This window comes from Populus nigra, chromosome 13 (assembly GCF_951802175.1).
Source record: "Populus nigra chromosome 13, ddPopNigr1.1, whole genome shotgun sequence".
Taxonomy (NCBI): domain Eukaryota; kingdom Viridiplantae; phylum Streptophyta; class Magnoliopsida; order Malpighiales; family Salicaceae; genus Populus; species Populus nigra.
The window spans coordinates 3,064,688-3,090,618 of record NC_084864.1 but is presented as its reverse complement, the minus strand read 5'-3'; the positions used below and the strand labels follow the sequence as shown (position 1 = coordinate 3,090,618).

Here is a 25,931-nt window from a genome sequence, read left to right as displayed (position 1 = left end):
AAAAAGTACTTTGACTGTGTAAAAAATTGGAAAAGATGCATGCACCCCCAAATAATCTTCTAATGACCATTGAGTAAGATGAAAAGACCCAAATACCTCTAAATCAAAATTTTAAATTAAAGTCACTAAAAGGTAAAAATGGTAAGGTCTAGTAGTCATACCAGACCCAAACAAACAATAAACAATGAGAGGATAATTATGCACTTTAGTAGTTGATTACTGATGACAATCTAATAATGATATGGCTATACGCGTTGCACCATGTGGAAGAAGGCACGACTGCATATCTATTTTGATGATGAATGACCAGATTTGACCATCAGAAAGTGTTTCACGTGCCTTTTTAACGATGCAGGCGCCGCCCTCTCGATATGGTATGTGAAACACATGCCAACAACTTTTCGATTAAAAAATAAAAAATAGAACATAAAAATACTAAAACACTCTCATAATTTTCTTAATTACACTATATATTCATATAAATTTCACTGTTATAATTTACAATAAATTTTATTATTGAATTTCATAATAATCTATAATAATAATCTATATTTAAAGCTACAATGAAATTTCCATACCGTTTAACTTTCTTTATAATGTTCCCAACCTTCGTAAGCTTAATTAGCTATTTGATTCATTCACAGTGATTAAGAAATCTAGTAACTTGCCATGGAAATCCTTGGTCTATTTTCCATAACTGATAAAGGTGGCAATTTGAATCTTAATACTTGTAATTGTTTTTTTTATTTAAAGACTTTCAAATACTTAAATTAATATTTTTATAAAAAAATTATAATAAATAATATATAAAAAATATTAAATTCTAATAACAATATTGTTTATTTTTAATATGTGATAAATGCTTTGTAAGATAAAATAATGTTAGGTGTGTATGTTTAAAATGAGAAAATTATAAATATTTTTTTTAAATGATTTATGAGGTATTTATAACTCTGAATTTTATTTTTTAATGACTGATGAATTATTCCATTCTAATAATATTAAGGTTATGTTTATTTTTGTATTTTAAAAGTGTTTTTAAAAAAAATTAAATTTTTTTTTAGTTTTTTAGATCATTTTGATATGTTGATATTAAAAATAATTTTTAAAAAATAAAAATAATAATATTTTGATATAATTGTTTTAATGAAAAATACTTTGTAAAGTAACTACAACCACACTTCTAAACAAACTCTAAAAAAAAATAAAAATTCATTACACATGTATTAATAAGAAATAAATATGTTTTATATAAATATTAATATTAAATAAATATATCTTATATATATATTAATAAAATAAAAATATAATAGTCTCATAAAAAACTTTTATACAAATTAGAAATGTATATAAAATACAATCCTGGCTAAAAATCCTGGGTTAGTAAAAATTTCAGCTTAGGCGGCGCGGTAAAGAAAAAGAGGCGTCAAGACGAGTGACTAGAGCCGGGCCTGAAAAAAAATCCAAACAGTATTTAACAAATCAAACACGCTGTCACAGTTTGGGCAAAAACGAAAGAAGAAAAAAAATTGATGATGATGAAGCTTATCTCAAAGTGGTCCACAGCCATTTAAAGAGCTCCACCACCACCACACCCTCTCCATCACCCTTCTCTTCCCTTCCACACCCCGCCCCCAATCTCTCCATTTCACCCACAATCCTCACCCTCTCTCTCTACATGGCTTCTATTTCACCACCATCTCCATACAAACTCACCTTCACAACCAGGAAAAGACTTCCATACCCCTCTCCAAAACCACAATTCCCTTCTCGCTACCCTCTCTCTAGGCTTCTTTCTGATTCCACTCTCTGTCGCTGCACCGACTCTTCAAATAATCCTTCGATTCAGTGGCGATGGGACGCTGCGTTGCAAGCTGTGTTTAAGAATGCGATTAAGAGTTTCGATTCGTATATGAATCCAACTAAGAAGGGAGTTGGCAATAAAGGGGTTATGGAGGGAGAAACTGGAGAGGAAGAGGAGGAGGAAGATGGAACTGTGTGGGATTGGGATCGCTGGAGATTGCATTTTGATCAAGTTGATGAGCAACAACGCCTTGTTTCCCTTTTGAAGGTAAAATTGGTGTGGGGAATCAATTTTTTTTTTTTGGATTGTGGTTTATATTTTGGATTGGGAAATTGAAATTTTATGTTCTTTATGTTTTTAATCAATTAACTGCATTTATTGCATGTGTGGAAAGATAGGGTTTGAGGGTGGGAAGTCTAATTTTTTATGATTTTTTTTTGGAACTATGATTTCTTGTGTGTTGAGTGTGCATGCATGCTTTAGTGTTTTTCTGGGTGAATTATGGTTGAGAAGTGTGAAAAAGATTGAAATTTTGAGATTAGGAAGTGGAGAAGTGCGAAAAGATTGGAAATTTGGGATTAGGAAGTGAAGCGTTGCTTTTTTCTCCAGCGTTATAGTTTATTCTTTAACTGGGAAAATTGGAACTTTGTGTTCATCAGCTGGGTTTTGAAAGTAAATTTTGAATGACTTGTTGTATTGCATGTGTTATTGTTTTTATGGGTGGAATTGTGGTTAGAAATTGTCAAAAAAATGGGAAATTTGAGACTGGGGCAGTTTGTTGGCTTTTTTGTTTGGGGAATTTGTGCCCGCTGGAAAAGTTGATGCTTCATGCTTCTTGCTTGGACTGTATCAGAAGGGACTGATAGTGCAGGCAATAAAACTACACAGCTTGTAGTTTTATTGATTTGTGTGATTGGCAAACAAAACGGAATGGAGGAAAGAGTGCAACTTTATATAAATTAAGGGTTTTCTATTAAATGCTGAAACCTTTCGCCTGCCCCGCTCTCTCTTGCAGTCACAGTTAGGCAACGCTGTAAACAGAGAGGATTATGAAGATGCTGCTAGGCTTAAAGTGGCAATTGCAGCTGCAGCTTCAAATGATACTGTTGGCAGAGTGATGTCACAGCTGAATGTGCGTAATTTGACTTGCAAGTATGGTTTACCTAAGAGATAAAATGCTTAAATTTCTTCAGTCTTCTTGTTTTTATTCCTTTTTCCTTTTTTTTTGGCTGATTCAGAGAGCATTAGCACAAGAGCGTTACCTGGAGGCAGCTTTTTTACGAGATAATGCTGGTGCTGGATTGGTAAGTTCGCTCAAATTCTTTTTTACTTGATCAATGTACACACACAATTTCTAATTTATGAAATATGTTCATTTTTGTAAGTGCAATAACTGCTGTATATTGCATTGGGCCTTGTCAGGCTACATAAACATTGCTGAATATTTCAGAAAACTTTGTGAGACTTGCTAGAGTGGCATCTTCATGTTTTTGGTTCTCTTTTTCTGTAGGTGTGAAGTGTTTGGTTCCTTAAGGGCTATTCTGTTTTGTTTATAGGATTCTTATTGTAACCTTTCATTTTCTGGAAATAAGTAGTAAAGTATTCTGAGTTTCAAGGGATTTTCTGCTTAGGCATTTAAATATGCAACTTTGATGCTACCTATCAAGTCTCTGTTTCAAAATTTTCCCTTTACCTTGTGCTGGGTTTCAGGTGGGATGGTGGTCTGGAATTTCTGAAGATGTTGATGATCCTTATGGTCTGATTATACGTATAACCGCAGAGCATGGAAGATATGTAGCAAGGAGTTACAGTCCACGGTAATTATTCACATGCTTGTTAGAGGGTTTCACTTTAATTTCACATTCATATTAAAAGTGAAAAGCCTAACAGGCTAATTTTGGTGTTTTTTTTTTTTGTTTTCACTGAAGTCTTGTTGATAAATAATTCCCCTGTTTCAGCTAATGTCTTCCATACTGTTAGGTTTTGGTGGTTTCAAGTCACAGTTCTCGGTTTTGCGTTACATGATTTAATTCCATCATATGTCCTGATTGTAGCTTGACGAGAAAAGTGAAATAAAATCATATAATCATCAAATAACAACCTAACAACTAAGTTGTCAACAGTTTGTTGTATGCTGAGAACACTTCAGGTGCTCCATGTTACGCTTCTGGAAACTTGCATCTTTTGTGCAGTGCTTGACAAGTGCTTTTCATGTAGTGAATATGTTTATTGCTGATACCTTGAAAAAATACTGTTAACATATTTGGTTCCATGTCTTGTCATTGCTGATAGAAGAGATTGATGAGAACAAATACAAATGGGCATGCACATGGCTAAATGGGAAAGCTATAATGTAGGTAGATCAATTTATATGATGTTATTTTTTTTCTTTAAAAAAATCTTTTAGTCGTCTATTATTAGCCTGGATTTCTGTGTTTTTATCGACATGCATGTCCAGAAGTTATCAGTGGTGAGGAAAATTCACTTTGTAAGCTTGTGGCTGGTCACTGTTTTAAAGTTTATCATGGTCCTGATCTTTGCAAGCCTGGTTAGGCATGGACCGGATTGGTTGAGGAGCATGTACTCTTTTTTCATTTACCCTTTCTTACACCCTGATGGAAAAGTCTTTCAGGGCATGTAGTTAATGACGTGAATGGATAACTTGTTAATTGGAAACGGAATATGGAAAATTGAGCTTGCATATCAACTTGAGAACAGTAATCAAGGACAACCAGCCTGAAAATAATAGAAGAGATGGTTTAGACAATAATGATGCGTGCCTTCTTAACAGACTGTATTACTGAAACCTTATGATATGTGGCAATTCTATTAAACAATATGCTATGTGGTGTATTGCAGGCACTCTTTAGACTTTAGGTGTCAAAGTATTATGTTCTAGTGCAATTGATTATAGATTTCCTTTTGTGCTAGATATTTGTCTCAAGATATTCCTGTGATGTTTTAGTTGAAATGTATGCACATTTTAAATGCTAGAGAATGTGGCTGATGCATGCTTGTTGTTTGGAACCTTTTTTCATGTAGCAAGCCTGTGACAAGCCCTGCTGCTCTACACGTGCAATTGCTTCCTGTCAATTGTTCCTTGTTTTGGAGGTTTATTGTTAACTTATCTTTTCTTTCAGACAGCTTGCTACAGCTGCAGTGGGGGTACCCCTTTTTGAGATCTTTCTTACAACGAATAAGAAAGGGGAATACAATGAACAGGTATCCTATTTCTATTCTTTTATTTTTTTTGAGTTGTGTACCTTATGCAATGAACTCAGGCTTTGAATTGATGCTTGGAGATTATTTTGATTTCTTGTACTTTGCAAAATTTTAGTCATCAAAATTGAAGAGTTGCACCTGAAAAAAAGAAAAGAAATTGTGCTTAGTTCCTGGTTTTAGAGTTTACCCTTTATTATGGTTTATAATTAATGTTCTACATTGCAAAGCTTTGGCTGGTTTATTTTTTGTTGACATAATGTTATAGTTGTTGAGAATGTGAATGTCTAACCTTTAGAGCTTCAAGTGCTTCACCAAGAAGCTATTTCTTATTATTATTATTTCCAAAAATCTCCTTGTCTGTCATCTTCATTCTGCAAGGCTCCCTGGCCTTAGAATATAGCTAGCTAATTATGTGGTTGAATCATTAGCATGCTTTCTTTTTCAAAAAATAATGACTGAGTGCTTGCATCTAAGCAAGGATAGATGCTGCTTGATGATTAATGTGCAGGCATATATTTGTAGGTGCATTTTATATGCTTGTTAAGTGTGTTGCAGTCACACATCTACATTCCATGTGCAGGAGCAGTTAGATAATAGTGTCTGATGGGGTTTGTTTATTTTTGTAGGCTGTGTATTTGAAGAGGAAAGGACTTTTCCAAGATCCTTCTACCTTGCCCTCTAAAGCTTCGGGTGCCACCAGTCGCTTGAATCCACCAGGGCCAACTGAAGATAAAAGTGACCTATTTGTTGTGAGTACTGAAGAGGTAGATGATGCTGATGACACAGAAGATGGTTCTGATCTAGCTGAGGGACTGCCTGGCTTTCAGAACATTTTGAGAGATATGGTTCCTGGTGTGAAGGTCAAGGTTTTGAAAGTGACAACACCAGCAAAGGTGGACAAGGATTTTATATCTAAGGTGATAGAGCAAATAATTGATGAAGAAGATGATGAGAAGGATATTGAGTTAGAAAGTGAGGAAGCAGAAGATGATGGCAAAGGTGAAAGTGACCAGGAAAGAGATGAAATTGAAATGGATGCTGGTCGTGGGATCATTGATGATGAAAATCAAAGTGAAATTGCAGTTAAAGTTGTTGTTGGGGGTCTTGCACAGAAACTTTCAGGCAGCGTTCCTGCAAAAGGCTCAATTAGAGTACCAGCTAAGCTAGACAGAAAGGGACGCAAGTCATTTTCCTTTTCTATAGAGAAAGAAGTAAACCAACAAAGTGCCAAGGAACTGGCTTCAGCGGACAGAAAAGCTAAGCTTCGAGGTCAACGCAGTGTGGACCATGTAATGTTTGATCTAGCCAAATTCATTGGTAGTGAGAAGATACCCTTGAAGGTTGGTTCAATGTCTAAGGTCATATCTTTGTACAACTTGAGTAACTTGAGTAGGAGATCAACTCACCATTTGCTTTTAATTGTTTGTTTTATTCTTGAAGTACAGGTGCTGAAAGATGTTGGTGAACTAATAAGTCTTACCCTCAGTCAGGCTCAAAACCGTCAACCACTGTCTGGATCAACAACTTTTCATCGAATTGAGATATCAACATCTCCTGATCCTTTAAATGGTGATTTGTTACACAGGCTGTTAAATTCTGAGCTACTATGGCTCTAGGAGATGCTACTAAGTTTCAGCTTATCGTCGTCTTGTTTGTCATGGTTTAGGAATCTTCTCAGCACTTTGTTATATTTGGTTCCCTAGCCAAAGTTTGAGTCTGAGCATAATACTGAATTAATTTTGTCAGGACTATATATTGGTGCACATGGGCTGTACACCTCAGAAGTCATACACCTGCAACGTAAATTTGGTCAGTGGCAAGAAGATCATGGGACTAAGGAGTCCTCTAATCTAGAGTTCTATGAATATGTGGAAGCTGTTAAATTAACTGGAGATCCTTATGTACCTGCTGGACAGGTACCTTTATTTGTCTCATACTTGCGTTGTGATACCTGGATAGGATTCTTGCGTCATATTATTTGGTTTGCCTTTGAGCATAACATGTATTTTTGTTTGTGGTAATGTAGATTTTGTTGTACAACTTATCTGTCAACAATTTCCTTGGGCAAACCTTCTTCAGCCACATGATGCTTACAAGTTTATTTGCATACTTTTGCTAATTGTAAATGGTTGACCTTCTGTTGCTTAGAAGCTTTGTAATCAAAGTCCTGGATTAATTGCTCCCAAATAAAAAGAGAAGTCATGGATTATTTGCAAGGAAAATTGTTAAAATATCAGATATGGTCTTGTGGGTGTAGGTTTAGGAATAATATGGTGATTCATTTTGTTGGTACTACACTTCGTGGAACCTTTATATTTGTATCACGGTTGTCTGCCTTGATCCTAACAGCTGTACTCGTATGGATTTTACAGGTGGCATTTCGTGCTAAGGTTGGGAAAAGATATCAGCTCCCCCATAGAGGCATCATTCCTGAAGAATTTGGAGTGGTGTGTTGTTAGCTTGTGAAGTTTGGTGTAGATAAATCCATTTTTCTCTTGTTGCAAAGGCCTATGTGCTTTTTTGATTTCCTATTTGTTGAAGCACTTCTCAAGATCTTATTTGCAAACCAGATTGCTCGATATAAAGGACAAGGGAAGCTTGCTGAGCCAGGATTCCGAAATCATCGATGGGTTGACGGTGAACTTGTTATTCTTGATGGAAAGGTGTTCAGATTTTAGATTATACTGTTTAATTTTTCTTTGTTGCCAAAATTTTTTTTGGTATTTGATTGCCATTCCCAGAAAAGGATCCACAATCCCAGCCTAGTTCGGGATTGACCCTAGGTTGTTGTTGCTGCTGCATCTGATATATGTTTTCCTCTGAACTATGTTCCATGCTTTTCTTTTTCTAAATAGAATGTTCATCGGGACATTTTTCCTTTCCTTTCTTTCTCATTCTTTCTCCATTTTTTTTCTTGCAGTACATTAAAGGGGGGCCTGTTGTTGGGTTTGTGTACTGGGCTCCTGAATATCACTTCTTGGTGTTCTTCAATCGTCTGAGGCTTCAACAGTAGATGCTCATCGTGTACATTATACTTGAGCTTGTCTATTCTTTCTTCGTATTTGGTTGGGTATGCTATTCCTTGTTAAAATAAATCATTTTAGTTTTGGTGAATCTTCCGTAAGATACATAATTAGTTTTTGTTTGCTCTTTTGCTGGATGACTGGTTGATCTTACTGCCTAGCATTCGACTTTTACATGCTATTGTCAGCTCCTGATATGAGTGATTAGTTCTCATCTTGAAAGCGCTGATCCAATGGCATTGTTCTTTATTACTACTTTGCATGTGCAGTTAGATAACTGCTTGAGTCTAGTCAGCAGTGGCTATTGATTTGGTATAGTCTATGGGAACTGATTACTCTGCAGGAATGTCATGCTGTCCTATGTTGCTTGTATGGGAAGTCATTGTTATTGCAGAAAGTTGGTTTGTTGCATGTGATCAAATTGTTGACGCTACTAACTTCCCTATTTAAGCTCTCATCTCCTTTCAACAAGTGTTTCTATGTTTAATTGTCGTTGATGATAACAAAATGTAAGAAAAACATTTTGTTTCTTTGGTGATTTGCACTTTTAACTGGTGAAATGTCTTGTCGTAAAAGGTTGAACCTGTCATAGGATGTTCCATAATGCTTTTTTAATGCAGTAATCTGTAAGAAATCTCTTGTTGATCTTTTTTTATTTTATTTTGCAGTCGTGAATGGCATTTTGCTACCTGTATGTTCTCCACCTTGAGCAGGCCTGGAGGCTTAGAAATCTTTCCCTGTCCAATGCACTATCAACTGACTATTGCACCTGTAAGCTTATTACTGACTGGAATTAACCCAGAAAGCTTGGAGATGTGGTAGATGCTCAGCCTTTTTTACTGCATGATTTTGAGGCAATTCTTTCCATCAGTTCATTATGCCTGTTCTGATTTTTGCCATACTGCCTCTCAATTTCGAAGTAGTATTTAGTACTTGTATTAATTATGATGCTACTTCGGTAATGATATTGATATATGTAGTTGGTATGTGAAAACACAGATGCAGAGACCAGTGCATTCGAGGGTTAATGGTTTATTTTATAGAGCAGTTGTTGGACAAGCTTGTTGCATTTTGAACGGGCTCATGTACAATCAAGTGCTTTGTACCGATCTCTTTTTTCACTTAAATAATAAATTAATAAAAATGCGACCTCAACCAGTTATTTTGTAAATGTGCTGCTCCCCTTTCTTTTGCCATGTAAAGGCCTACATGATGCATCAGCTCCTGCAATAAAAAAACAAAATCATGATTCATGAGTGGTGACTGATGAGTGGTTTCTTCCATGTCAATGGAGTGTGATGTCACTATGATGGTTAAATTAAATGTTCATTACCTGGGGACGAGCTAAAGCACCTTCGGTGTTCCTCGCAACATGGCGAGGAACATCAAAGGTAGCACAGCCACGGGAATACACTATTACATTCTCCAGAGGGGAAAGAAATCAGCTGGTTTCTAGCTGATGAAGTTGAACAAACAAAATCCAGCACATGTCTCTGCATATGCCCACCACCAGTATCTACATCATACCAAAATAAAACGCTGCAAACAATCTGTCAAGCATAATTTTTCTGTTAATGGATATAGGTTCCCATCATCGTGAACTTGTAAGCTACAATCATGACTTGCAAAGATGGCAACAACACTGACAAAAGCAAAAGCAAAACACTCTACACGAATTGACCTTGACAGAGATATAACAAACCTCAAACCTCATTTTCGTACAATCAAGTTGTCGTTATGAATTCGTCTTGGCTATTTGTCATAACCATACTAGAGGAACAAGCATATGTACATATACTACTCGAGTGCCAGGAAACATATTTTAAAGCTCCAAACAAAAGGTTCAAACAAAAAACTTAAATTTACTGATGCAGCCTCTTATAGTGTAAGCGGACTCATGTTTGATCCTTCAAATCAATTTTTTTGCTCAACTTCAACTGTCAGCACAGTGCAGCAAATGCCCAATGGAGTTCTTATATAGTTGAAACTGCACCCAACCAAGCAAAAACAGAAACACATTCAGTTCAGCATTCTCAAATATTTATCGCAGCAAGCATCAATTGAAACAAAACAAATGATTAAACCAACTCAAAAGTACCCTAGTTATCATGCTGGAGGGTTGAAGTTATCATGCTGGAGGGTTGAATCCCTCCAGCATGATACTAGGGTACTTTTCCATGTTAAATTTAATGGTCGAAAATGGTAAAAAAAATACATTGAATAGTGGTTACAATTCAAACAAGATGGCAACGATAGGCATAGGTTTCAATATCTTTGATTTCTAAGATGGCTAAAGGACACACAGGACCTTTTCAACTGCGATATTATAAAAAAATGTGAAATATATGAATGTGGATTTTATTAGTCATGCCTTTGAGCAGGGCTCAGGGACAATTGTTTGTTACTTGATTTCAAGACTCTATCCACCCCATTCCTACTGAAGGACAACCTTTTCCTGAAGGGGCAAGGAAGGATTCTGCATTCAACACCTATATTGACATCAGGTGGAGCCAGGTTTGGAAGTGCTAGCCAAAAACATGCCCATTTGATCACATTTGAGATAAATTAGGAATGTGTTCGTAGAGACCGAAAACATTCTAATTCTCTGATTTATGGACTTGTGAGGCATGGCAGCAGCAGGTGCTGTCTTTGAGGGATAGATGTTGCATATCAATGACTCCTATCCTGTTCTCCAATAGCTAAAGTTAACAGGCAAGCTTTCAAGAGAATTCCAGGAGCATGAGTATTGAGACTGGGACCGCGAGATTGAGACTAAGGCAGCCATGTCAATTCTAGTAGCAGAAGTCACTGAATTAAATAAAAAAGTTTTGGTGACAAACAATATCTCGTAAGACACCTACCACCTTGACAGGGAATCCAACTCAATTCTATTATTCAATAAACAAACCCACCTAGCATCCACTACCATAGCCTGTCCCATTTAGACTCAAGGCACAGGAGACAGGATTTCTTAGCAGAGGCAGGAGAGGAAGCAGGAGTGGAAACCCACCCCATGACCATCCCTACTTTTAAGCCTTCACGATTTCTGTAAAGCCTTTTCCTTCTATAGTTATTATGTCAAACATCCAAATGTTGCAGCGGTTTATGCAATCAATATCTTCTCATGTTCCCTGGAAAATGATGTATACATGCTACTTTAATTGAAACGATACAAACTGAATGGATGGCTTAGATGTAATTAAGGTACAGCTTATTTAAGAGAATAGCAAAACTACTGAGTTTTCAATTAAAACCTAGATCTAGTTGACACTGTCAATTGTCAACATTTCGATGCAGCACAAAAATCTTGGAAAGTAAATTAAGTAAACAAGGCAGCACAGCATTTATTAGCCATTTTTAATACTGGTATATAATCAAAGTGGAAACTCTTCTGTGGGTAGGGAGGAGTATTGGTATTATACTATGAAAGAACTTAGTTCCTAGTCAATTTGAGCAAACTGCTTATATTAATTGATAACAAGCACGCACACATGAAGAATTATTGAATGGAATCAAAGGCAGAGCACCTGTTCTGCAATCTCTTCACGTTTGTGAACTAGCTTTTGCACTTCAGCCACACCAGATTCTTTTACCATGTTAGTCTTTGAAGTTATAGCATCCACCTGTTAATTAAACAAAAGAAACTTACAAAATATTCAACTACTTCAGATCAATATGAGTTGGTTTAGCATTATATATGAAAGTACCTTTGTTAATACATCTTCAACCTTCCTTTGCCTTGCTCCTAGATCATGCCTCCTGGATTCCACCTCTGATTTGATATTATTGAATTCTTCAGTAGCTTCCTCACACTTAGCATCTCTTTCTTTCTCTAACAGCTTTTTACACCCATCCAACTGTTGTGCTGGGAAAGGCAGAATATGCTATCGCTCAAAAGGCATTCATTCAAAATATAAAGGAAACCAAATTAACTCAATTTTCACAAGAACGTACCTTTCACTTGCAACTCAACAAGTTTGGCACCAAGTGACTTATCCATCAGTTCATCATAACCAAGCTTAGCTTTTAAGGCCTTAAAGTCCTTTTCAATTGATTTGGCAGAATTTACCTATCAAAAATTTCAATTGCACCTCGAGGGTTCTGGAATCAAATATTTACTGACAACATTCAAAAGCTTTATGGAATGGCAAAAGGATAATAAATATGTCATCCGAACTAATAGGTTACTGATATTACAGTAAGATACTGTTTCCCTGTTTGTGATCATAGAGTATTCTAAATGTAGCTGTTAGAACAGAATATTAAATTTCAGAGGGCAAAAATGTTTACATGTTCTCACCTGTTCATGAATTGCCTGCATCTGATTGAAGTGCTTTGACATTTTCTTAGAAGCCTGAGAGTAGAACATAAAGAAACCAGTAAGATTTTGCATCGCTGATTATAAGATAGAGATTCCAGTAAAACTTTGTGTAGCTTATTATCAAACAGGCAAAACACAGGAAACACCATCCAATTAAACCAGAATTGAAAAAAAAAAACAACTGTACTGCTAAAACTTGAAAAGAAAAAATCTCATTGTTTGATAAGCATTCAAGAACTGACTCCCATTTGGTATTTGAGGAAGAAATAAATAATATATTTTGTATTTGAACAAAGCCTCCAGAGCTCAAATTTTTAAAGCCATTCAAAATCATTTATCCATGAAATATTAAATTTTAGAGTCTACCTCAAGCAATTTCACAATAATTACAATCTAAAATTCAGAAACTTCTAGGAAAACAAATATTAATTACAAATAATGCAAAGAAATTAGACTGCATTTTCATAATGCGTAAGCAAACTCCATCAAACCAGCCAAGCTCAGCAAACCCTGAAGGCAACATAGCAGTTTATGAAAAAGTACCTTCGTATAAACCTCAAGGACATCAGTCTTAGCCTGAAAGGATTGCATTGCTAATCTTTCAGCATTTCTTGCATCTTGTCGAACTGATTTCTTCTCCTCCAAAGCCCTCTTTTAATACATGCAATGATTATTTGCATGTCAACAAGGAATCCAAAAGGAAAATAACAGTGTGCAAATAATGAAAAAAAACAACAATAGTGTAGGATGCATTAAGACAGAATAAACTTGACTATGGTTGAAGTTGAATAGTGTCTAAACTTGAATACGGTTGATGTTGAACATGAATTTCATTACAAAAGACATTAAGGGTGGTCAATAACCAAATGCAATGAGACAGCATAAAGTAGGGTAACCAAAGTAAATTCAAGAACAAAAGGGGAACACTAAAACTCAAGGGTAGCCGATACAATGTACCCCACCACAAATATAGGCTACATACAATTTTCTATGAATTCATTAGAAAAAGCATTGAGACATGCACAATACAAAGAATACTTAGCTGTGTTCGGTACAGATGGATTCAAGATTCCAGGGAGAATAATTTCCTAAAAGATGCATAAAAATTGAAAATTTCAAGTTCCTTAGCTTATAAGTGTGCTGTTTGTGGTTTCATCAATTCCAAAAGCATGTTCTCCAAATTCCACGGAGGCAACGATTGCCATTTTGTGTAACCAATGCATCATATCATATCTTACTATTTAGTTTAAACCATTACAATGTAAAGTAAGGCCATCCATCTACATCTTAATATGGCTCCTATAGTTAAATAAACTTCACTAGAGCATGGCATTTTGAATTCAGGATATTTCAAGTGCTAACATAGAATGCAGTTCATTTATCAAAATAAATGGACCTCAATATGTAGAAGAAAAGATACCTGCAGTTTATCTGGTGATTGAACAATTTTTGACCGTAAATTCACATTTTCTTGAACACTTTGTACCAGGTCAAACTCGGCCCTTGAGATCTATAAAACAAAACAAGGGATGTGATATCAACAACAGCTGTTATTTAACATATTCGGTCAGCTTCGTTTCCTTTTATGCTGTTGTTCAATGTGTAATAGCATTTCACATAAAAATCAGCAATAATGGTGTTATATAATTGCTGTTATTTTGAATACAACGTGTTATTTCCAAGAAAAGGGGCTTTGATAGTTTGACTTTTACTCTCTCTTTTACTGGTTTTTTCCGAGATTCCATTTATCCCAGCAATTCTAACTTTTAGTCACTGACCACAACACTCGAATAATTTTGTCTTTTGGAGCTCTCTCAAGTCTCAACTCTCTCTCATCGTTGAACACTCACGACCTCTTGCACACAATCACACTCTCTTTAACTTGATCTTTTAACCAAATCAGACAAAAAATTGAATTATCCACTTGGAAAGTGATGATCCAACTTTTTTTTTTTTTTTTTAACTATAAGAGATCATTTTTAAACCATATTAATTTTATAATTTTTGTAATTAATTTCGAATGTAATTTAATTATTATTTTTGTTGGTGGTATATTGGCATATATGTTAAATTCAATTTGAACTGTTGGTTACTTTTAAGTTAATTCATTATATTTTATTAATTTTTAAATTTAATTTTGTTATTGTTTTTTTTTTCAAGGCAATAACTGGATATAATCATTAACTTATTATTTACATTAAGATAGTTTGTAACATGCGATTTTAAGTTGTAATACATTCTAGTATTATCTTTTGTATGATATTAAATTACAAAAAGTATTACTATTATGCTTATTCAATAAAAACCATTAAGAATGCGAGTTATTATAATTTTTTCAACAACTGCTAACACATTCTTGACAACAGCGGCCATGATTGTTATTTTACATCCCCGATAAACTCTCATTCTGCAACTTAAACCTATGATAATGACGACTCTAGGAAACTAAGCACTCAGAATAGGTAGGTGCATATCTGTAAGGTAAACCTACATACACACACGGTAAAGTTCTTTATTGTTATCATTCAATTTGATATAACCGAGGCCAAAGAACAAAATAAATCAATGTCAAAGCATATCAGTCTCTAAATTATTTGCAGAATCTACAAAGAACCAACATTCAACATCCTTACTTACTTCCCCGTCCATTTCTGTACTCATCTCCTTCAATTTCCGGTAAGTAGCTCTCTGAGACATCTGGTGGTTATTGAGGTCACCAATCCTTTGGCGCAATTCTTTAACTTTACCATCAACATCTTGAACAAGCGGCAACTCTCTCTCCCTCGCATCATTGTACTCCGCAATCTCCGCATTCAACTGCATAACCCAAAATAACACAGAACAGTCAGGAAAAAAAAGGAGTAATTATCAGTTAAATTATCATAATAACAACCCAACCTGGGAAATCTTATCGTCGAATTCTCTTCGCTGCTCGTCAAGAAGCGAAAGTTCCTCCCCAATGGGTCTCAATTCATTCATTTTGGAGTCTTTATGAAGACAGAAATTAAGAATAGCACTGAGAAAAAATTGAGTGCGATCTGCTTGGGGTTTCAAAAGATCTTTGAGAGTAAAAACAGCAGGGCATTGTAGCAAAGCTATAACCTCTTTAATCTTAATATAATTATTAACAGTACGGGCCGACCCGACATGGTAATGTGGGTTCTCTAGCTGTTCTAATGCTGCAAATTCAACTTGCCCTCCGTCTTCCCTACACCACACCACAATTAATTTATTAATTAATAGACAAATTCTAAAAAATGAAAGAAAGTGAGTTGATTGATGACTCACTCGTGGAGAAGATCGAGGTAGACTAGGAGACGGGTGTAGATGTCGGAGACGAAATCAGGGGTTGGGTTTTTGAGGTCATTTTCAATAACGGCGGCGATTTGTGACTCGGCCAGGATCGATATCATGTCCGCACGGGGGAGTATTGGGTACTCGAACTTCGACATTTTTTTAGGGATTTCTTTTTTCTTCTTCTGCAACTGAGTCCTGAGTTGTGGTTTTGGTGGGAGCGTTTTGAATTCGAGATTTTTTGTGGCTCTCTCTTTCAAAAGTGATCCTCCATTATTGAAATACTATCCGTTTTGAACCCTACAAAAATTATCGTATCTTTTGTCTCACTAACAATTTTGATTTCTTAATTAGGACTTCTATACAAATTTCTAAGCTTAAACCATTAATTTTCCAATAAAAAATTTTTTTTTTCAAAAAAAAAATAACAATTTCAATGGATACAAAATTATGAACAAAATGGATACAAATTTTTTTTCAGAGGTAAAATTAAGATTATTTATTCATTACATGTTTGGTATTGATAATTTCTATTTTTCAAGTGCTTTTAAGTTGTATTTCATTGTAAAAATCATCAAATATAATTTTATTTATGTGTTTTTGGATGATTTTAATGTATTAATATAAAAAATAAATAAAAATAATTTTATAAAACATCTTATACCACAATACACGCGCTCAAATGGAGCTATAATCGAGGTTTTCTTTATCTTTTTTTCTTTGTTTGATTTGATTTTTAAGTGAGTTATTACATTTGTTGTTTGTTGTTGTTGTTTGATTAATTAAGTATAAATTGAGTCCTTTTCTATTATATTACATTAATATTTAGATCTTTTTATTTAGAACACCATTAAAATTATTTGTGAAACCATAAAATAGATGGAAAGATTTAAGTTCAAATTAAATCTAAAAGTAAAAAATAAAATAAAATCTCATACTTTTTCTAGTAATGCAAGTTAAAAGAGAAAGTGAATAATTTAATTATACCTTGTGAATAATAAATTTATTCTTAATTATCTTTCACAACTAGGATTTAATTAAGTTCATATTTTAACTAAAACTTGGTTTGTATCTGCTTTTTAAGGGGGTATTTGGAATAGTAGTAGATATTGTTTTTCAAAATACTTTTCATTTAAAAATATATTAAAATAATATTTTATTTATTTATTTAAATTTATTTTTTATATTAACACATCAAAATAATAAAAATAAATCTAAAATAAAATAAAATCTAAAATTTCATGAGACGGTGCAACCACCACCGCTGTCCCAAACATACACTTAAACCAACAGTCATTTAACTAATATAAGGATAATGATTAAATCCCAAATTTGTTTAGGGACTAATTTCAACTGAATAAAATTTGTTGAGGACTGATTGTATATTGACTAATAATTAGGGGGACCGAACACCTCTTACCCTTATCTTATCTTTTTTTTTTTAACAGTGTAACTGCTTCTTGCCTGTCAATCTCTTCCTTTTCCAATTGTTTTTGCTGATTTATCTGTTTCATTTTTGTCGTGTTCCACTCCTGCTGCAAACTATCTAAGCCAAGAACCTCTGATCCTTCCCCAGAAGAAAACCCCAAAAGCAAAAACTTCTAATCATCTCCAATGAAACCATTGACCACAAATCTCCCTTTCAAGTCACCCGTAACTTTTCCACTCTAAATATGCAATCATCTACCATACCCACATTCCCAACTTCACTTTTTCCTCCAAAAACCCTCCTTTTCTCTTCAAAAACCCAGTCTTTTCCATCCAAAAGCTCACTTCTTGCCCAAAGTTATCATCTTTTCAGGCCAAAAATGGCTTCTCTAAGTGGGTTTATTGTAAGATCACAAACGGGTACTTCTTCAAGTGATGAAAAGGGGTTTTCTACTTTGAGTGAATATATAGGGAAGGGAGGGATTGATGTGGGAGATGAGTTAGTGGTGTTGTATGATCATATACAATATGCCTGTAAGAGAATTGCAGCTCTTGTGGCTTCTCCTTTCAACTCTAGTCTCAGTAAACAGAGTAATTTTGCTGGAGGTGACAGTGGTTCAGGCAGAGACGCACCAAAACCTCTTGATATTGTCTCAGTATGTCTACCTCTTACTGCTCCCTCTGTTTTTGGGTTGTAGTGGAGTCTAACTAGTTACGATAGGAGAAAATAATGAAAAAAGCTTGTGCCTTTATGGTATATTGGATTGTAAGGTCCTTGATATTTGAGGGTTTCCTGTTGTCTTTATGAAGCTAATGCTTCTTTCATAACACATGCAAACTTTATTTGGTAGTGTTGGAGTGGCCCCCACTTATATATAGCCATTTTCCATCATATGATGTTTAGTTATGCCTTCACAGTATGTTGCATTCTAAGGTCTTAATATTTTTTCTGGTTTGAAAGTTTTAGTCGTAGACTTTTCAAGTTTTGAAGGTAATTGTTGATTGTGGCATAGAGTGGAGTAAAAAAAATGTTATGAAAGGAGTTGCTGGTCTTACAGCGCCAACCTAATTCCTTTAACCAGATTTAAGAATGAAAACAAAAGGAAGTGACATTTTTGGCCAATGGATTGTGTTGTGCAGAATGAAATCATCTTATCTTCCCTTAAAAATTCTGGAAAAGTTGCTGTTATGGCTTCAGAAGAAGATGATGCTCCAGTTTGGATTAACGATGATGGTCCATTTGTGGTGGTAACAGATCCTCTTGACGGGTCTCGAAATATCGATGCCTCCATTCCTACAGGAACAATTTTTGGGATATACAGGCGCCTTGTTGAACTGGATCATCTACCCCAGGAGGAAAAAGCTACGCTGAATTCATTGCAAAGTGGAGCCAAGCTTGTAGCTGCTGGGTATGTTCTCTATTCATCAGCCACTATACTGTGCACCAGCTTTGGTTCTGGAACGCATGCATTTACACTGGATCATTCCACAGGAGACTTCATTCAGACTCATATAGACATTAAGATTCCTCCTCGAGGTAATACTTCTAATTAAGCTAGTATTATTGTTAGTTGAAATGTTAGATTTGGAACTTCATTTGGACCATCACAATATATTATAAAAATTCAAGAATTCTTTAATAATCAAGTAAATCCATCTATTTAAATGTAGCTCCTGATTGAGTGTGATATTGTCTATATTGCTTAGAGCAGAAAAAATAAATATTAGAAAGCCAAATGCACTCCTGATTCTCATATTACTACATTTCGGTTAGTCTTTGATTCCTGTTGGACTGGGGCTTAGTACCAATTACATGCTCTAGATGTTAACATGAAAATTTTCATTCATTATAGAACCATATTGGAATTATTGAGTTGTAATTTAGTAATCACAGCCATCATTTTAATTAGTCTGTAGGCATCCATATTTGTTTGAAGAGAGAAGGAGAAATATCAAGTTTTGATATAGAAGCCATAAGATCCCATTATGACTGCTGTTTACTATGCCAGGGCAAATTTATTCTGTAAATGATGCGCGATACTTTGACTGGCCTGAAGGATTGAGGCAATATATTGACACTGTTAGACAGGGGAAAGGCAGATACCCCAAGAAGTACTCTGCTCGTTATATATGTTCTCTCGTAGCTGATTTCCATCGAACGCTGTTGTATGGTGGTGTCGCAATGAATCCAAGGGACCATCTTCGTCTAGTTTATGAGGCAAATCCTCTTAGTTTTCTTGTTGAGCAAGCCGGGGGCAGAGGTTCTGATGGTAAAAGCAGGATTCTCTCTATGCAACCAGTCAAATTGCATCAAAGACTACCTTTATTTTTAGGAAGTTTAGAAGACATGGAAGAGTTAGAGAGTTATGGAGATGTTCAACAGAAAGTAAACCCTGGATATGAAGTTTGATTTTATGCTGATTCTTCAACAGTTGTGATAAGAATTGACTTAAGCTGTTCTGCTGCTAGTTTCCTATTCATTAAGAATTTGCAATTTTCAAGTCCCTGTAGACCGTTCCAAATTCAGAGTGCTGACAGTTGCCTGGCTCTCATCTTTCCTACCCAATTGACAAACATAGCTTGGAGAGTTTTGGCATGAAAAATTTGAAGGCCATGTGGGATTTAATGTTGTTCCTTCTTGATGTTCTTCCCTTTCCCTGTTTGAAGGGTCAGCTTTTTTTTATTACAAATGTATACCTTCTTCTTGTACCAATACATCAAATAATCACCCTTTGCAAATTATTGTATAAAAAATCGTGTCTTGTATAATAGATCCACTTCTGCCTTCATAGAGTTCCATTGACACCCATATCCTTTTTATTTTACTTAGCATAACTTCCTTGCTGATATATCTATCGCTGATTTTGAATGACTCAAGGTCGCTAAATACTTGCACAATGGTAAATTTTTGAGATCCAAGATTTATTCAGCACCGTAAAGTCTCAGAATCCAGGATTTATGAGAAGAAAATCTTGGATAATAAATCAATGAAATGTGTAAAGTTCAAGTTACTGATTTAAACTGAACTCATAGTGTTTCCATCTTTTAGAGTACGAGTATGAGTTGTAGTTCCAATGTCTACTCTTTTTCATCAGCAAGGTCGAGGTCTAAAAATTCATGTTGCTCTATTCAGCATGTCTACATCATGTCATTTATATGCTCTGCATATTTCATACCATTTTCTAAAGATATTTGAAGCTACCTTTTCTTATAGTTGACCAATTGCTGGACAAATTACTTGTATAGTCTTCATGTAGATTTTGATCCGCAGTAATGACTGCTATTTGGCTGCCTTTAGTCGTAAGGGCTCTCCTTTCTCCACGATTACTATTCTCAGTGACTTAGCAACATCTTCTCTGTTGAAGGAGCCATTTGATTCCTTTGCACATCAAAGCAGATTCCTTGTTCTACGGACATCTTTGCATTCACACCATTGGTCAGCCATCACAGGCGTGAGAGTTGAGGAGTGGCCAAAACCAGGTGATTCAATGATGGAGCCCCATCCTGAATGAAAGAGGCACCCTCCAATAGATGGATGAGCCAGTATAAATAGCTGTGGAGCCCAACCAAGACTGACAATGCTTTGACCAGATGTTCGAGCCAAAAGCCATTAGGCAACAACTCTGAGTCATCTAGTCCTTCTGGTTTCCAAAGAATCCATAGAAAAGGAAGCTCGGAGAGCCTCAGCCCATAGGCCAACTCTTTAATTTATCGAGAAGGCATCTTTTACTCCCTCCCAAATGCCACAAATTTTGCCTCTTGTCGATCCAGCTACTTAAAAGTGCTCGACCAATTTGAGTTAGACAGGTCAGAGGTTTCATTATCGACAACATTTGGCTGAAGCAATCCACTGGTAAAACTGGTTTTTTCTACAGTTCTTGAAGCAGATTCATATATTTTTCTTCAAACTCATGACAGCTACATTCTTTAGTATGCTATTCCCATTCTAGTTTGTAGGCTAAACTAACACAAGACCAGAACAGATTCGCATTTGATACAAAATTTAAGGTGGTGACAATAATGCACTACGATTATTTATCTAGTTTTTCAGGTTCTTAGAAATCCTGATGTGTAGGATGTTGCTATTCGGCAGAGACGAGCTGCCAAATCCAGCTCATTCTAAAGAAGGTAAACTCTATGCTTTCACAGCCTTTCCACTGGACATATTTGCCTTTTTTTTAATTAATTTTTCAGAGACGCCAAAAATGGCTTCCTTTGATGGGTTTAGTGTAAGAGCAAAAAGTGGCACTACTTCAAGGGGTGGTGAAAATGGCTTCCTTTGATGGGTTTAGATGAACTTGCACGGCAAACTTTCCTTGCTGAATGAAAGAAAAACTCAATGCCCCTTAACAAATTAAGATGACTGGAAAAACAAACTCCAAAAGAAAGGGAGCAACCCTCACATATTATTTATGTTGATGAATACTTGCAGAGTAAATTTAAGGTATAGGATTCAGTCGCTGTTGTGAAGTCTCAGAATCTAGGAGGAGCTTGGGGTACAAATCGAAGAAGTTCAACTGATTAATTTAAATATGAGCAATATTTAAGATGCATAGTTTTTGTGGATTTAATATTATGGACAGTACCAGAAATGGAATGGATATATTCACCAGCGATGTAGAAGGCTAAAATTTTCATCTCTGGAAAAAACAAAAGAAGCAGCAGCCTAAAAATTCATGTACATTATACAGCACTTATTTTATGCATTTTACATCATGCCATCTCTATGCTGCTTCTTCCATACCATTTCCTGAAGATGGTTGACACTTTTTATTTTCATTGTCGACCACATAATGGATGCATGAGCTAGTATTTCAAGTTGTAGTGCCCAGCCTTTTTCTTGATGTTTAATGTTCCTTTTTCTTGAAACTGCTTGTATATCGAATAAACTTGCTGATGTAGTCATCCTGCAGGTGCTGACTAGCAAATATTGCTTGCAGCTCAGAGGTCTTAAGTCTTATAGGCTCCCCTTCTTCGTCGACCATCACTAGTCTCATTGACTTGGCAACCATGTCTCGGTTGAATGAACCATCTTTATTCCTTGGAACTTCAAATCCAGCACTCTTTTCCACTAGTAACTTAGCATTAAGTGTCTGGTCGTTGACCATAGGCATAAGAATTAAGGGGTGTCCGAAACCAAGTGATTCAATGATGGAGCCCCATCCTGAATGAAAGAGGCACCCCCCAATGGATGGATGAGCCAGTATTTCTAGTTGTGGAGCCCAACCAAAACTAACGATTCCCCGATCTGAGATCCGAGAGACAAACCCGGTTGGCAATAAGTCTTGGCTGTCAATACCTTCTGGCTTTTTGAGGATCCACATGAACGGCAGCCCAGAAAGTTCAATACCATAGGCTAATTCATGGATTGTTTCAACTGGCATCTTGTACTCACTTCCAAATCCCACAAAGACCACAGACTTTTGCTCTTGTTTGTCTAGCCACTTAAAAGTACTAGAAAAATTGGAGGATTCAGGATGGCTAGTTTTGTTTTCAACAAAATTTGGAGGTAGCAAGCCGATAGGTAAAACTGGCTTTTGGTAGATTTCTTCTAGGACATTCAAATAGGAATCTTCAAACTCTCTACAACTCCTTACTGCAACCAAGTCACATTCTGTCAGAGTTTTTGCCCGCCGTTGGCCAGTTGAAATTCCAGATACATCAGGAATGTATACATGTTGCATATACCTTGTTCCCTGATCAGGCCTGTAAGCAACAAGTGAAGGGAAGGGGATCCATTCTGGAGCTCTTGCATAATCTTCTGGTCTAGTACGTAGACGGAAGGAATGTAACTCATCTGGTGGCCCTATATATGCTGATGAGGCAGCTGATAATGGACTGAAAAACACAGAAGTAATCCCATATCTAGCTGCAATAGCTGGGATCCAGCAAGCAGCAAAGTCAAACAGAATCATCTCTGGTGCTTCTTTTTGAACCAGGCTCTCAAATGGCACCTTTAAGGCATCATATGCCTTCTTCAGATACTGTATTTGCTCCGGTGACAGGTCAATGGTGGCCTCACAGTTTTCAGGCAGGCCATCAACAATTGGTAGTTGGATCTCGATGAACTTGAACTTGCCTGAAATATTTTGAGGAATGGAAGGAAATCTCTTAATATTTCTTGGGGTGGATATGAATGATATATGAATACCCTTCGCTGCTAATTGTTTAGAAAACTCGAGATACGGTAGTATGTGGCCAAATGCTAACCATGGGAACATGAACACATGGGATTTGGAAGCCATGGATGCTTTGAACCAGTTATTGACTCGCTGCTCTAAGAAAAGGTTGAGGTTTTTTACTTCACATCAATGCAGCAAGACATGTTATTACCCATTATTTCTGACTCTCTCCATCTCATGAATTGTTGGTTGATGTCATACGCTTTTTATCCAAAACAGAAAGATACCTCAAACCCTACCCACATATTTTCATTGTCGTCGGTATGTGAGATTGAAGTTCAAAGAATCTACCCAAATTAGATGCGAGTAAAAAGCACCTACTTCGGGTTATTTGTCCCTTAGCATGACATAATACTGTTGTGTGGTCCCGCATCATGTGAGGGGACCATCACATTAATTAGTAAGAGACAGTCTTGCTGTCTCTTTAAATTAAATGAGCGAGCAGAGAAAAACGAGAGAAAAGAGAAGAAGAGGCAGCAGAGCAGTCTACGTTCTTTCTTTGATTTCCAGCTCGTTCACCGTTAGATCGGGCTGAGATTTTGACAGCAGCTTCTAGACACGTTCCTCTTCATTCTAGACGGTTGGATCGAAGATTGGTGGTGTGGAAGCTGGTCATTTTGACAAAAAACGGGGCTGTTAGTATTGTGAGTTTTTCTCAAATAATTCTCTTTTAATCTTGTTGTAATCCGAAAATAAGTAGTTCTTGATGATATATATGTTGTAGCCCTTAGTTGAATCTGAGAAAGAACAATTGTGAACCCATTATTTGTTGATAGTGGAAGTTTTTAGGTGGATTCCGGTCCCGTGGTTTTTCTCGCATTGGGTTTTCCACGTAAAAATCTTGGTGTTGATTTGTGTGATTGTTGCATTATATTTGCTTGTTTAATTCTATTTTTTTACTACACAAAGAGGGAAAAGGATTGGGACTTGTGAATTGTGAATTGTATTCCGCTGAATTGATCCGGTTATTTGTCCCTAGTTTTCCCAACAAAGTGGTATCAGAGCATTTGGTTGTGTAGATTGAATTCTTGTGCAGTTAAAATGGAAAAGGAAGATTCGGGTATGATAAAGCTCACTTCCTCAAATTATTTCCTATGGAAAACAATGATGGAGGATCACTTATATTGCAATGATTTGGCCTTGCCGATTGAATGTAAAGGAATAAAGCCTGATGACATGGATGATGCAAAATGGAATGGACTAAATAGAAAGGCTACCGCTAATGTTAGAAAATGGGTATCTTTTAAGTCCATTAATCATATTTCTCAATAACATGATTGCTATAAAGTTTGGAAGATGTTGGAAGAAACATTTGCTAAGGATAGTGCACAAAATAAGATTTTTGTAATTAGAGACCTTGTGAATTTGAAGTATAGAGATGGTGAAGATGCTTCAGTGCATATAAATGTATTCCAAGGGTTCTTGAATCAGCTGTCATTGATGAACCTTGAGTTAGCTGATGAAATGCAAGCATTAATCCTATTGAGTTCATTGCCGGATAGTTGGGAGACTTTGGTAGTGTCACTTAACAATTCTACTCCGAATGAAAAGCTCACTTTGAAAACAGTGAAGGATTGTATCCTCAATGAAGAGAAGAGGAGGATATGGACAAGCACTTCCGAGTCTCATGCACTTGTTACAGAAAGTCGAGGGAGAAGTCAAAGCAGGTTCTCTCACGGTAAGCAAGATGGAGAATCTAGCAATAGAAAAGGCAAATGGAAGCCAAGAGGAAGATCTCAGTCAAGGAAGGGTTTTAAGTGTTATTATTGTGACAAGTCTGGGCATATGCAAAAAGATTGTAGAAAGTATAAAAGAGATAAAAAGGGTAGAGATGAAGACAAGAATGAAGAGAATGGTACAGCTACAGTTGTATCTGATGGTGATGTTGCCATTGTGTGTGATGATGGCTGTGTTAATCTTGCATGTCAAGATACCACTTGGGTTGCATATTCAGCAGCTTCTTATCATGTTACACCCCGACGTGATTTTTACACATCCTACACTACTGGTGACTTTGGTCAAGTTAGGATGGGAAATCAAGGGATGGCCAATGTTGTGGGCATTAGAGACATTTGGTTGGAAACCAATACTGGGTGCAAGTTGCTACTCAAAGATCTTAGGCATGTGCCTGATATGCGCCTACATTTGATCTCTACTGGTACTCTTGATGAAGAAGGCTATCACAGTTACTTTGGAAATGGTAAATGGAAGCTCTCCAAAAATTCCCTAATTGTTGCTAAAGGGAAGAAAATGGGTCTCTACATGTCACAAGCGAAGGTGATCAAAGGGGAGGTGAATGCAATTGAAGATTGCTCTACTGATCTATAATATAAGCGGCTTGGACATTTGAGTGAGAAAGGCCTTGGCATCCTTGCCAAGAAGAATTACCTTCCATTAAAAGGTATGAACTTGAACACATGTACTTATTGTTTAGTTGATAAACAACATTAAGTTGCATTTCAAAGATCACCTTCATATAGAAGGTCACATGTTCTTAATTTAGTTCATACTGATGTTTGCTCTATGATTGATAAGTCTCTTGGAGGTGCATTGTACTTTGTTAGTTTTATTGATGATCACTCCAGGAAGATTTGGGCCACTTGTTTGAAATCCAAAGATCAAGTGCTTGATGTCTTTAAGGATTTCCATGCCAGAGT

General features: G+C 36.1%; 4 protein-coding genes across 6 annotated transcripts; 2 read left to right on the top strand and 2 right to left on the bottom strand.

The window, feature by feature from the left end:
* The first annotated feature begins 1,504 nt into the window (after window positions 1-1,504).
* LOC133670374 (protein EXECUTER 1, chloroplastic) lies at window positions 1,505-9,220 on the top strand. 3 transcript variants are annotated; one of them, XR_009834066.1, is made up of 12 exons: window positions 1,505-2,071; window positions 2,820-2,936; window positions 3,043-3,108; window positions 3,515-3,621; window positions 4,945-5,026; window positions 5,653-6,366; window positions 6,472-6,595; window positions 6,773-6,942; window positions 7,399-7,473; window positions 7,597-7,689; window positions 7,947-8,096; window positions 8,718-9,220. XR_009834066.1 is itself a non-coding variant. In XM_062090863.1 (12 exons), the coding sequence occupies exons 1-11, from the start codon at window positions 1,679-1,681 to the stop codon at window positions 8,037-8,039; spliced, it is 2,034 nt and encodes a 677-aa protein (XP_061946847.1). In that variant the 5' UTR covers window positions 1,505-1,678; the 3' UTR covers window positions 8,040-8,050; window positions 8,718-9,220. The 3 variants fall into 3 exon arrangements, 1 of the variants encoding a protein (XP_061946847.1); XR_009834067.1 differs by lacking the exon at window positions 8,718-9,220 and adding an exon at window positions 8,319-8,415; XM_062090863.1 differs by having other exon boundaries at window positions 7,947-8,050.
* A 523-nt stretch (window positions 9,221-9,743) lies between these two features.
* Window positions 9,744-15,907, bottom strand: LOC133670375 (kinetochore protein NUF2 homolog). The gene is made up of 10 exons (XM_062090864.1): window positions 15,659-15,907; window positions 15,269-15,578; window positions 15,008-15,187; window positions 13,791-13,880; window positions 12,914-13,021; window positions 12,350-12,403; window positions 12,004-12,118; window positions 11,757-11,914; window positions 11,577-11,672; window positions 9,744-10,036 (listed from the first exon to the last, which is right to left on the bottom strand). Exons 1-10 carry the CDS (start codon window positions 15,820-15,822, stop codon window positions 9,983-9,985), a joined length of 1,329 nt encoding a protein of 442 aa, XP_061946848.1. The 5' UTR covers window positions 15,823-15,907; the 3' UTR covers window positions 9,744-9,982.
* Window positions 15,908-17,128: 1,221 nt separating this feature from the next.
* LOC133670570 (fructose-1,6-bisphosphatase, chloroplastic) lies at window positions 17,129-19,881 on the top strand. Its single transcript, XM_062091084.1, has 3 exons — window positions 17,129-17,748; window positions 18,233-18,629; window positions 19,102-19,881. The coding sequence occupies exons 1-3, from the start codon at window positions 17,338-17,340 to the stop codon at window positions 19,500-19,502; spliced, it is 1,209 nt and encodes a 402-aa protein (XP_061947068.1). The 5' UTR covers window positions 17,129-17,337; the 3' UTR covers window positions 19,503-19,881.
* A 2,058-nt stretch (window positions 19,882-21,939) lies between these two features.
* Window positions 21,940-23,337, bottom strand: LOC133671486 (putative UDP-rhamnose:rhamnosyltransferase 1). The gene has a single exon (XM_062092251.1). It carries the CDS (start codon window positions 23,335-23,337, stop codon window positions 21,940-21,942), a length of 1,398 nt encoding a protein of 465 aa, XP_061948235.1.
* Between the last annotated feature and the right edge of the window lie 2,594 nt (window positions 23,338-25,931).

What these genes read in the sequence shown, in the direction of transcription:
- LOC133670374 (XM_062090863.1), top strand. Translation starts at nt 1,679, where the DNA reads ATGGCTTCTATTTCACCACCATCTCCATACAAACTCACCTTCACAACC. An exon ending in ATAATGCTGGTGCTGGATTG is followed by an intron (nt 3,109 to 3,514) that starts GTAAGTTCGCTC and finishes GCTGGGTTTCAG; the next exon opens with GTGGGATGGTGGTCTGGAAT. An exon ending in CTTATGTACCTGCTGGACAG is followed by an intron (nt 6,943 to 7,398) that starts GTACCTTTATTT and finishes TGGATTTTACAG; the next exon opens with GTGGCATTTCGTGCTAAGGT.
- LOC133670375 (XM_062090864.1), bottom strand. Translation starts at nt 15,822, where the DNA reads ATGTCGAAGTTCGAGTACCCAATACTCCCCCGTGCGGACATGATATCG. An exon ending in TCGACGATAAGATTTCCCAG is followed by an intron (nt 15,188 to 15,268) that starts GTTGGGTTGTTA and finishes TGGGTTATGCAG; the next exon opens with TTGAATGCGGAGATTGCGGA. An exon ending in TGTTGAGTTGCAAGTGAAAG is followed by an intron (nt 11,915 to 12,003) that starts GTACGTTCTTGT and finishes TGCCTTTCCCAG; the next exon opens with CACAACAGTTGGATGGGTGT.
- LOC133670570 (XM_062091084.1), top strand. Translation starts at nt 17,338, where the DNA reads ATGCAATCATCTACCATACCCACATTCCCAACTTCACTTTTTCCTCCA. An exon ending in AACCTCTTGATATTGTCTCA is followed by an intron (nt 17,749 to 18,232) that starts GTATGTCTACCT and finishes TGTGTTGTGCAG; the next exon opens with AATGAAATCATCTTATCTTC. An exon ending in CATTAAGATTCCTCCTCGAG is followed by an intron (nt 18,630 to 19,101) that starts GTAATACTTCTA and finishes TTACTATGCCAG; the next exon opens with GGCAAATTTATTCTGTAAAT.
- LOC133671486 (XM_062092251.1), bottom strand. Translation starts at nt 23,337, where the DNA reads ATGGCTTCCAAATCCCATGTGTTCATGTTCCCATGGTTAGCATTTGGC.